The 11,793-nt window shown below is 29.9% G+C and overlaps 2 protein-coding genes and 2 long non-coding RNA genes across 4 annotated transcripts in view; 2 read left to right on the forward strand and 2 right to left on the reverse strand.

Moving 5' to 3' along the window:
- Positions 1 to 3,228, forward strand: part of LOC105135065 (uncharacterized) — a 7,488-nt gene extending 4,260 nt beyond the window's left edge. Inside the window, exon 2 of the long non-coding RNA XR_844116.1 lies at positions 3,095 to 3,228. This is a non-coding gene — a long non-coding RNA (uncharacterized LOC105135065). The remainder of the gene's footprint in view (positions 1 to 3,094) is intronic.
- LOC105135063 (60S ribosomal protein L9-like) lies at positions 3,051 to 5,032 on the reverse strand. The gene is made up of 3 exons (XM_011039748.1): positions 4,597 to 5,032; positions 3,556 to 3,678; positions 3,051 to 3,371 (listed from the first exon to the last, which is right to left on the reverse strand). The coding sequence occupies exons 1-3, from the start codon at positions 4,966 to 4,968 to the stop codon at positions 3,285 to 3,287; spliced, it is 582 nt and encodes a 193-aa protein (XP_011038050.1). The 5' UTR covers positions 4,969 to 5,032; the 3' UTR covers positions 3,051 to 3,284.
- LOC105135062 (uncharacterized) lies at positions 3,338 to 10,032 on the forward strand. Its single transcript, XR_844115.1, has 2 exons — positions 3,338 to 3,403; positions 9,891 to 10,032. It is a non-coding gene; the product is annotated as an uncharacterized LOC105135062 (long non-coding RNA).
- On the reverse strand, positions 9,493 to 11,434 carry LOC105135061 (60S ribosomal protein L9-like). Its single transcript, XM_011039747.1, has 3 exons — positions 10,998 to 11,434; positions 10,054 to 10,176; positions 9,493 to 9,858 (listed from the first exon to the last, which is right to left on the reverse strand). The coding sequence occupies exons 1-3, from the start codon at positions 11,367 to 11,369 to the stop codon at positions 9,772 to 9,774; spliced, it is 582 nt and encodes a 193-aa protein (XP_011038049.1). The 5' UTR covers positions 11,370 to 11,434; the 3' UTR covers positions 9,493 to 9,771.
- Between the last annotated feature and the right edge of the window lie 359 nt (positions 11,435 to 11,793).

Here is an 11,793-nt window from a genome sequence, read left to right on the forward strand (position 1 = left end):
TAACCTTAAAAAATAGTTTAATTGGTTAAATTTTGAATTTATTTTTAAATAATTATTAATTTAAATTATTTGAAGACTACTAGAAATTTATTCAGTTATTAATTTTAGTCAATATATACATATATATATATATATATATATATATATATTTAAAATATACACAATCTAACCGTGTGTGTGTATGTGTGTGTATATAAGCCATAAAATGCTCTGCTTCATGCTTCCCGTGGGTTTTTTTATTTTTTATTTTTGTGTTTGAAAAGTATGTTTATAAAAAGTAATTTTTATAATTTTTTTTGTTTTTCTAAATTTTTTTAATGTAATGATATAAAAAATTAATTATAAAAAATAAAATAAAAAAATATTTTTTATTTTATAAATCAATCATTGCTACAATATTAAACAGGTGGTTAAACACAAAGACTAAATATAAGAGTAGCTGTGAAAATTCATATGCATTTGAAGTAATGACCAATTTATCATATTATTAAAAAAACTAAATATCTCTTATTATTTTAGAAAAAATAATAAATCACAAGTTTTGATATTCAATTGACAATTGAATAATAGATTGGAGGCTAAAGTGAGGTTATCTTATTATTTTAGCTGTGAAAATTCATGTGCAATTGAAGTAATGACCAATTTATTATATTATAAAAAAAACTAAATATCTCTTATTATTTTCGCAAAACTAATAAATCACAATTTTCGATATTCAATTGACAATTGAATAATGGATTGGAGGCTAAAGTGGGTTATCTTTTAATCTCAAAATCAATATTTGTTTTATATTTTATTGAACAAGTGCCATCTTATTTCAAAAGTTCTAAAACACCAGCATTTATTTAAATTAAAAATGTATTTCATATTATGATAATTTTTATGATTGTGATTTGAAAAAAAATATTTTATAAAAAATATTTTTAGTTAAGGTTGGTTTCATAAAATATATATTTAACTAAAACTGTGGATAAAATTAAAATTAAACAAAAATAAATCAAATTGAGGTCGGTAATAAAATAACTAAAAATATATGTGTGTATGTGATTTTTAATTAAAATATTATAGATTTAACTACTACTACATTATTATGAAGTAAACAATATTTTATAAAAAAATATTTTTTTTTATTTTATTAAATTATTTATATTTTTATCATGTATAAAATTCATATGATATATTCAATTAATTTATAAAAAAATTTATTTATTTTTTTAATTTCTGACGACATATTCAATCACATTGCATATTGCATAATGATGAATGTACATAATTAAATTGTACCAATACCGAAAATCTTGAAAATGATTTCTCTCAACTTTTATATATGAGAATAAAGCAATATGGATTTAATTATTTTGAGCCTTCCAAATATAGTTGATACTTAAGGACTAAGCAAGATCCAACAACACAACAAGAAATCCATGTTTTCTACAGAAACTAAATGGCCTTATTGACACAAAACTTTTACCCCTCGCCTATCTATTCATCTTGGTTGGAGCTAGAACTTGCCGCCACATCTTCAGTGAAAGCACAACAGAAAAAATGGCACCAGCCACAACTTTCTACTGAGAGCATAGGAAACTAAAAGGCAAGTTGGCATCCTCATTAACCAATATTAATTCAGATCTGCATCAAATCTACAGGGAGAGTGGTTGCTTGTGCAAGGTTGGAGGAGACGATACAACAACAAAAATTAGAGAGATGGGTTGTGGTGTTCCAGTGTGCTTTGATAGGGAGGCCAGTTTTGTCCAAGATTTTCAACGATAATAAGCAACCACAATTGCATTGTTTGATTTACCTCGTGACCAATTCTTTCAAGTGAAAAGCATCTTTGAGGTGGTTCTCATTAACTAAGGTCAAACCTTGAATTTATCATGGGATCCACATGCAAAATCACAGTTCAGATTTTAACCAAACGTTAATAAAAGGAAGCTTGGGAGAAACCACACAATCCATTACTCTCTAATTTTATTTTGGTAGTGTAATTATAGTTATTTTTTAAATATTTTTTTATGTTAAATATGTGTTAATAATTTTTTTTATTTTTTAAAAATTATTTTTGATATTAATACATCAAAATATATTAAATATATTAAATTTTAATAATAAAAAATTTAATTTTTTTTTAAATATTAAATCTAGAACACTCTCTAGATATCATAAGAAATGCTATAAACATTCCCAACTCCTTTCCCCAAGCCCTCTATATCATTTCTGCTTTATGGCGACATCATTGTTGCCGCCGTAACTGTAAACACTCCCACCTCCTCTCCTCCCACTCACTAAATCATTTCTGCTTTATAGCAACACCATCGTCGCCACTGTAACCGCAACCACCGATAATCCAAACCTGGCAAACAACATTTCTCACTCTAAGAGACAACACTAACAACTCAAAGTCCAAAATCAAAATCATTTCTACAACTCCTTCGCGATTCACTCTTCAACTCTCCCGCTCCTCTCTCCACCGCCTCCAATCTCCCTTCTCACGAACTTATCAATCTCAGTCCTCACTAATCAACTAATTTACTCCTGAATAACTCTCACATTAACTAACCAATCATTTTGTTTGATTACATTTCCTCACATTTTATATTTTTTGCTGGAATTGGCGCCAAATTCACCACATCTTTTCACTTCAGTGAACCCTCGCATTTCACATTAGGTGACAATGATTTAAATTTTTAATTTTTCTTAGTGTCAGTGAGTTTTTTTTTTTAATGAATTTGAATCTTGCGAATTCGGCTTATGATGTACGCCAAAGCATTACCTCACATTTTATATTTTTTGCTGGAATTGGCGCCAAATTCACCACATCTTTTCACTTCAGTGAACCCTCGCATTTCACATTAGGTGACAATGATTTAAATTTTTAATTTTTCTTAGTGTCAGTGAGTTTTTTTTTTTAATGAATTTGAATCTTGCGAATTCGGCTTATGATGTACGCCAAAGAAACGAGTTTCGCTGCAATTAAATTCCAATTCAAGGAGCGTTGCACTTGATTCGTATGCGAAATGCTGCAACTGTTTTTCGGAAAGTCCGGTATTTGCTAATGCTAGTCTTGCTGTCGAATGTATAGTGACTGCAAGACATATTTGTACTACAAGGGCATAGCAAGAAAATACAAAAGCAATCCCATAACATAACAAAACATCTAAAAACAGAAACTCTAGCAAGTATCCAACATATGTTATACTTGAAAAATTTTTGAAAACCCAAAAGATTTAAAAAGAAGCTTGAACGGAAATCCCACCATGTTGATGCAACTGGAATGGCCCCCCTCATTCTTCCTCAACCACAGTGCCCTTCTCACTCACGTAGATACCATCAAGAAATTTTCGGATATCCTTGTTCTTGACATGACATTTCTGTACAAAAGAGAGGAGGTAAGAGCATGAAAGCGATTTCAGTGACTTAGGATGCACAGGAACAACAACTCTATATTGCGCAAGACAGAATACTAAAATGTGCTTAATGCTCATGATTACATATTCTAACATGTACAGAAATGCTAGCACACACTCGCACACGAAGAGAGAGAGAGAAAGAGACCTGGTTGATCAAAGCTGCTGACCGTGAAACAAGCTCAATATCATTGCCATCTAGGATGAGCTCATCCTTCACCTTTTCAGATCGGAGAATGCTAACCCCTTCAAGCATATCAACCTTCCTAACCTGTAGAAAACAACTACAACAGCATCAGAACATGTCCGAAGCCAGTTACACGCCAATCTACACCACAAAGTCTGCATTTTGTAGTGGTATTTCAAAGACTGCAATTCAACAATAACACATATCCATGAAACAAGAACTTAATCCCAGAAGCCATAATAAAAACAATCTTCATTTCAAATACTTAGAATACAGCTATCAGTAACAGCCAATTATTCCATACTGCCAGTCTACAATGACTCGTATCCATGAAACAGAAACTTAATCCCAGATCCCATAATCAAAACAATCTTCATTTCAATTAAATAGAATACAGCTATCAGTAACAAACCAATTATTCCATACTTGCATGTTGGAGCATCCAAAGAAAAATATAAAAAACCCAATCCTTCGGGCCCTAGAAACCGAGCTTGCTGTATTATAAGACTCAAATGAGATTTGAAATAGCACACTAGATTCCATACACTTAGCACAACAGACCGTGTAAAATGAAATCATCAGCAAATCACAACATTTAATTCCGAACACTTGGCTAGTACGAACCACAGGTGAAAACTGGCATCCTGCACTATCAATTCTAAAAACTTACGTCAATTCTCTCATATAAAAGAATCCTAAAACTAAGTTTCATTTTCCACTAATCACAGCATCTAGATTATTAACATGACCAGGGTTTCACTTAGCCTCACTGTATTTCCATTAATATTCTACCAATTCACCAATTGCAAATTTTATTTCATGCTGCCGGAACCCAAAACTAAAACTTTCACCACCATTATTCACATTTTAACTTTCTCGCAAAAATTTCTAGCCACAAAGTCAACCATAAAAAATGAAAAACCCTTGACCAGAGCTCTTATACTAGCACACCGGGAATACCAGACGAGACAGAAAAAACAAAACTTGGGAATAAATTCTTACCTTCTTCTCGCCGAGGAAGTTCCGGATCTCGATAGCAGTGTTGCTGTTAGTGATGGAAGCGTTGATGGGAAAGTGAGCGTACACAAACCTCATCTTGTATCTGTACCCCCTGGTAACCCCAGTAATCAAGTTCTCCACGTGGCTCAGGGCAGTCCTGATAGCAGCACTGGTCTTTCTTGTTCCAAACCACGCATCGATCTTCAGCTTTCTCTTCCCTTCCTCGTCTTTGATCAGCTGGAAATCAAGATTCAGATGCTTGAAATTCCTGCTCAGCTTGCCTCTTGGGCCTTCCACTTCTATGATCCTAGCACTGATCTTGATTTTCACCCCATCGGGGATGTCCATGGTCTCAGACGACAGAATTGTCTTCATGGTTTGTGGCAGCCGTCTCCCTGGTTTGTGACAGAATTCTCTCTGTTTCAAAGCCGCCCCAAAACCCTAAGACATATTTTGTTCCCAAGAGCCTGAGACATGTTTTCTTTATAAACCCTAGAATTTATTAAGGCTGAGTGGAGATAACCAGGACCTGTTTAGTGATGGTTTAGATCCAACCCAAGCCCATACAAGACCGGCCCATATTTATGGAATTTCTTTGTTTGTATTCATTTTTTTTGTAGTTTAATGTTTTTTAATCATGTTATCTGTGTTTTCTATTTATAATTTTAACACATCGATTGTTTTTTTTTTTTCATGCTCATGTGATGATGGTAAAACACGTGGCCAGTTTATTTTTTGTGTTTTAAAAGAGTTTTTAAAAATTTTAAATTTATTTTACTTTAAATTTCTATTTTAAGATTATTTTAATATGTTAATGTCAAAAATAATTTTTTAAAAAATAAAACATGTTATTTTAATATTTTATAAATAAAAAAACATTCTAAAAGGCAACTACAATTAGATTTTTAAACATTTCTAAAAGCAAACACATTAATCACAACTCATTCATAAAACGTTTACCCTAATTTGATTTTATTATCCTTTCAAGATGTTGATGAAGATTAAATAGATGAAACCTGAAATATTATTAAGAATTAATGACAATATCTGTGAAATAAATGTCTCAGCTACAAAGGTTTTGAATAAGTTATCATGTTAGTGCATAATAAATGTTTTAGAATACTATGGGGAAATTATGAGAATATTTATATTTATTTAAGAAAAATAAAAAGGTAAAAAAAAATCAAGTTTCGTTGATATAATTACCAACAATGACAGTATTGTTTGAAAAAAAAAATATTATTGTAATTTTAAATAGACTCTTAATTACGAGGAATTTGAGAAAGTAAATCCAAAATAAATAGGTGAACCAAACATTATAACCCAATCATTTTATTATTTATTTTGATCTTCCACTTTTTATAACCTACAATTATAGATGAAAACATATTGATTTTGTCAAGTTTATTTCTCTTTCTTAAAAGAAAAACAATTTTTATAGAGTAATATTCAAAGCGTTAAAAATATATTATTGTTAGAGTCCATTCAAGCCTATCTCGTTATTAAATTTTAGCTTATCAATTTTGATATTGAAATTTGAGTTTAGTTTTGACATGTATGGATTTAAAATGTTGTTTAATATTTGTTTTATTCATTGATTTTTAATTCAAGGAAACCTCCATCTTGCCCAAACATATTAACTCATTATCATGTTGTAGTTCATCAATTCTGCATAAATTGTAATTAATATTAGATTATATTTCCTAATTATGTTTTAAATTATGAAATTATAACAAACCGTAACAAATTATCAATCCTGCATAAAGTGCATAAATTGTAACAAATCGGACACGTGAAATTATTTAAATTATGTTTTACATAAAAAAAAATTATTATAAGATAAACTCGTGCACTGCTATCAAAACCTATTTTTATTTAACTATACTGAAATCAAAGAAAATAATTTCAATAATTAAAATGATCTAAAATATATTTCATAGTCAGAATTTCATTTTATTGTCAAATTATTTATTTTCTTGTTTTGATAAAAGCAAGTATTTTTTTTATAAAAAGAATGGTTTTTGTTTTTGAAAAATCCAACACGATTATGATAAGCATTTGTAGGAATTCAAATGGTTAAAAAATAAAATAAAAAATAGCCAAAAGTATAAATCCTTGATCAATTATTTTTTTACTGTTAAAAAAATGTTAGGTTTACTAAAACAGTAATTTACTATATAAAAACTTAGCGTTATATGAAAGGTAAATCACAAAAAAAAAAAAATCATTTCATATTAATTTTGACTAAAACATATAAAAAATCAAACAATGATCAATTTCAAAATTTTATATAAAAAGCAAAAAAAAAAATAATTTCAATGAAAAGAACTATGCATTTTAGATCTATATGCATAAATCAGTTTATTTTCAATGAAAAGAATTATCAAAATTAAATCAGTTTATTTTCAATGAAAAGAATTGTCAAAATTGTCTTTTATGTAGATTAAAGTTTATTTTACTGTCTTGGATTTATGCATAAATCACAAACAAAGTAAATACAATGTTTTATCTGCCTTGTCATGCGTGGACGGTGAGGAGAAAAAAGAGATGGAGAGAGTGAGATTCACCGGCTCATTTAGGCATCTCAGCAGGCTAACCTATCATTTGATTTTATTTTTTTAAAAAATAATTTTTATACATAATTTTAAATTGTTTTGATTTAAAAATAACTTTTAAAAAATACTGTGTTAATGTATTTTTAAATAAAATAAAATTTTAAAATAATTATCACTATAATCATAAACATTACCAAAATTTTAAATAATCAAAATTTATAAATATTCTCTCTACTATCAACAATCGTATTTTTTGGTTGCATGCAAATTCCTTGTTATTTTTTTACCTAGAAAAATAAGTAAAATAACAATAATATAACCTCTCGCTAACCTTGAGAGATGCCTTAGTTAATTAGGTTTTGAAATTACTTTTCAATGATTATTAATTTGAATTCCATCAAGCCACTACAAATTTATTCAATTATTAATTTTAAAATTTTATAAAATTAATCAAATATATATAATTTAACCCTAACATCCACGATTACCAATACATGAATATAACCTCCCGCCCTAGCTTCCCCTTCCCCGTGTAAGGGAGGGAGCTGATGCTACTGCTTCATGCTTCTTGTTGGGCCTTTTCTACTTTTTTCATTTAATTTTCATGTATATTAACTTAATCAATGGAAAACTTTTAATTGGATATGAGAGTTGTTTTTATAGAAAATATTAAACTTAATATTTAAAACCTGTTTGTTTGTTTTTGTGTTTGGAAATTATTTTTGTAAAAAATATTTTTTTCTAAATTGTTTTAATGTAATGATGTAAAAAGATGATTTTAAAAAAATAAAAATAAAATATTATTTTGATTTATTTATAAAATATATATACATATTTTAAAAATCAATCACTTCTCTTACACAGACACTAAGTCTAAGAATAGCCGTCAAAATTCATGTGCATTTGAAGTAATGATCACTTTATCATATTATATATAAAAAAAACGGTATATCTCTTATTATTTTAGCCAAATTAATAAATCACAAGTTTTAATATTCAATTGATAATTGAATAATGGATTGGTGGCTAAATTGAGGTTATCTTTTAATCTTAAAATCAATATTTTTTTATATTTTATTTTTCATTTTAAATATAATCTCTAATTATTTTTTAAAATTCATAATCATATTTGTACTACGAGTACCCCTTCATTTTAAAAGTTTTAAAACACTAACACATATTTAAATTAAATATTACTTGAAATGCTATAAACAATCCAACAAAGCAACTGTCACATCTCAATCCTCACTTGCGACAAGATTTCACTTGAGTGAACTCTTACATTTCACATTTGATAAAAATAATTAAATTTTTTATTTTTTAAGTTTTTTTAACTGAATTTAAAATTTTTAAATTAGGTATATGATGCGCGCCAAAAGCAACACCTTTTGCTGCAATTATATTTTAAGAATTTGTTTGGCAACGAGATTATGTCTGTGTTTTAAATAAAATACGGATATAACATAAAAACAAAACATATTTTATTATATATGGATTCCATGTCTTTTCGCGTCTGAAACACAGAAAAAGAAGAAACAACATTTTTACTGCAATTAAATTCTAAGAACTTGTTTGGCAACGAGGTTACATCTGTATTTTAAATAAAACACGGATATAACGTAAAAACAAAACATATTTTATTATATATGAATCCTATGTCTTTTCACGTCTGAAACACAGGAAAAGAAAAGGCAACATTTTACTGCTTTGTGCACACTGTTCATGCTAATTTTAATTATTATAAACAGTGTATGTGAATATCTTTTGCATTGTTCACATATTTTTTTTAAACAGTATTAATTTTATTAATATTTTTTTATAAAAAACTAATTTAAAGTAAATTAAATTAATTTATACTGTAATATGGATAATATTTTTTTCTAAAAAATTAGTATACATTGAATTGTACTATAATATCAATTCTATACATAATAATATTTTATCTAATTTTATTACAGGCTTAAAATATTATAAAAATTATAGTTTTTATCAAATAAATTTTATACATAATGGAATTATAAATAATTTAATAAAATAATAAAAAATATTTTATATAAAATATTATTTATTTTATAATATAATAGAAATAATTAATTTTAAAATATTTAAATTTAAAACCATTAATATTAATATATATTTTTTAAAATTATTTTATAACCTTAATTTCAAAAATATTTTTAACCATCCACATTAAACTATTTTTTTTAATTTCAATTTCAACCATAATTTTAACTAAACATCTATTTTTTTAAATCAATTTCAACTACAAATACTTTTTTATAAAATAATTTTTTTAAACGATCGCCGCAGTAACAAACACACTCTAATTCTTGGAGTCACTTGATTCGTATGCGAAAATGCTGCAATTCTTTTTCGGAAAAGCTGGTAGTGCTAATGTTAGTCTTGCTGTCGAATGTCTTGAGACTGCAAGACATATTTATACTCCAAGGGCATAGCACGAAAATACAAGAGCAATCCCATAACTTAACAAAACTTCTAAAAACAGAAACTCTAGCAAGTATCCACCAGATGTTATACATGAAAATTTTTCGAAAACCCAAAAGATTTAAAAAGAAGCCTGAAAGGAAATCCCACCATGTTGATGCAAATGGAATCGCTCCCCTCATTCTTCCTCAACCACAGTGCCCTTCTCACTCACGTAGATACCATCAAGAAATTTTCGGATATCCTTGTTCTTGACATGACATTTCTGTACAAAAGAGAACACGTAAGAGCATGAAGGCAATTCCAGTGAGTTAGGATGCATCTTCCTCATCCACAGGAACAACAACTCTATATTGCGCAAGAAAGAATACTACAATGTGCTTAATGCTCATGAGTACATATTCTAGCATGTACAGAAATGCTAGCACACACTCGCAAATGAAAAGAGAGAAAAACCGACCTGGTTGATCAAAGCTGCTGACCGTGAAACAAGCTCAATATCATTGCCATCAAGGACCAGCTCATCCTTCACCTTTTCAGATCGGACAATGCTAACCCCCTCAAGCATATCAACCTTCCTAACCTGTAGAAAACAACTACAACAGCATCAGAACATGTCCGAAGCCAGTTACACGCCAATCTACACCACAAAGTCTGCATTTTGTCACAGTATTGCAAGCACTGCAATTCTACAATAACTCCTATCCATGAAACAGAAAATCCCAGAAGCCATAATCAAAACAATCTTCATTTAAAATTATTAAAATACAGCTATCAGTAACAGCCAATTATTCCATACTGCCAATCTACAATAACTCTTATCCATGAAACAGAAACTTCATCCCGGATTCCATAATCAAAACAATCTTCATTTCAACCCAATACTTTGGGCCCTGGAATCCGAGCTGACGATATTATAAGACTGAAATGAGATTTGAAATAGCACATTTAATTCCCCTTTGTAAAATGAAATCATCAGATAATCACCACATTTAATTCCAAACACTTAGCTAGCAAGAACCACAGGTGAAAACTGGCATCCTTCATTATCAATTCTAAAAACTCACTTCAATTCTCTCGTATAAAAAGACCCTAAAACTAAGTTTCATTTCCACTAATCACAGCGTCTGGGTTATTAACATTAGCAGGGTTTTACTAACCCTCGCTGTATTTCCATTACTAATCTACTAATTCACCCATTACAGATATTTATTTCATGGTGCCGGAACCCAAAACTAAAACTTTCACCACCATTATTCACATTTTAACTTTCTCGCAGCTCTAACATTTCTAGCAACAAAGTCTAACAAAAAAAATGAAAAACCCGTGACCTGATTTCTTATAGCATCACACCGGGAATACCAGGCGAGACAGAAAAAACAAAACTTGGGAATAAATTATTACCTTCTTCTCTCCAAGGAAGTTCCGGATCTCGATAGCAGTGTTGCTGTTAGTGATGGAAGCGTTGATGGGAAAGTGAGCGTACACAAACCTCATCTTGTATCTGTACCCCCTGGTAACCCCAGTAATCAAGTTCTCCACGTGGCTCAGGGCAGTCCTGATAGCAGCACTGGTCTTTCTTGTTCCAAACCACGCATCGATCTTCAGCTTTCTCTTCCCTTCCTCGTCTTTGATCAGCTGGAAATCAAGATTCAGATGCTTGAAATTCCTGCTCAGCTTGCCTCTTGGGCCTTCCACTTCTATGATTCTAGCACTGATCTTGATTTTCACCCCATCGGGGATGTCCATGGTCTCAGACGACAGAATTGTCTTCATGGTTTGTGGCAGCCGTCTCCCTGGTTTGTGACAGAATTCTCTCTGTTTCAAAGCCGCCCCAAAACCCTAAGACATATTTTGTTTATAAACCCTAGAATTATTAAGGCTGAGTGGAGATAACCAGGACCTGTTTGGTGATGGTTTAGATACAACCCAAGCCCATCCAAGACCGCCCCACATTCACTGGCTTTCATTGTTGATGTTCAAACATGTTGATGTTCAAACATAAACCCTGAAGATTTTTTGTTTATATTGCAATGCCCTAAACCCTAAGATTATTGATGTTCAAACATGAAACCCCAAAACCCTGAAGATATATTGCAATGCCCTAAACCCTAAGATTACTATTATATTTTAGACCGAGTGGACATAACCAGGCCCTTTCTGGTGATGGTTTAGATTCACCCCGGGCCTCTCTAAGCCC

This window comes from Populus euphratica, unplaced genomic scaffold (assembly GCF_000495115.2).
Source record: "Populus euphratica unplaced genomic scaffold, PopEup_1.0 scaffold172.1, whole genome shotgun sequence".
NCBI classification, from domain to species: Eukaryota; Viridiplantae; Streptophyta; class Magnoliopsida; order Malpighiales; family Salicaceae; genus Populus; species Populus euphratica.

What these genes read in the sequence shown, in the direction of transcription:
- LOC105135063 (XM_011039748.1), bottom strand. Translation starts at nt 4,968, where the DNA reads ATGAAGACAATTCTGTCGTCTGAGACCATGGACATCCCCGATGGGGTG. An exon ending in ACTTCCTCGGCGAGAAGAAG is followed by an intron (nt 3,679 to 4,596) that starts GTAAGAATTTAT and finishes TGTTTTCTACAG; the next exon opens with GTTAGGAAGGTTGATATGCT. An exon ending in CAGCAGCTTTGATCAACCAG is followed by an intron (nt 3,372 to 3,555) that starts GTCTCTTTCTCT and finishes TCTTTTGTACAG; the next exon opens with AAATGTCATGTCAAGAACAA.
- LOC105135061 (XM_011039747.1), bottom strand. Translation starts at nt 11,369, where the DNA reads ATGAAGACAATTCTGTCGTCTGAGACCATGGACATCCCCGATGGGGTG. An exon ending in ACTTCCTTGGAGAGAAGAAG is followed by an intron (nt 10,177 to 10,997) that starts GTAATAATTTAT and finishes TGTTTTCTACAG; the next exon opens with GTTAGGAAGGTTGATATGCT. An exon ending in CAGCAGCTTTGATCAACCAG is followed by an intron (nt 9,859 to 10,053) that starts GTCGGTTTTTCT and finishes TCTTTTGTACAG; the next exon opens with AAATGTCATGTCAAGAACAA.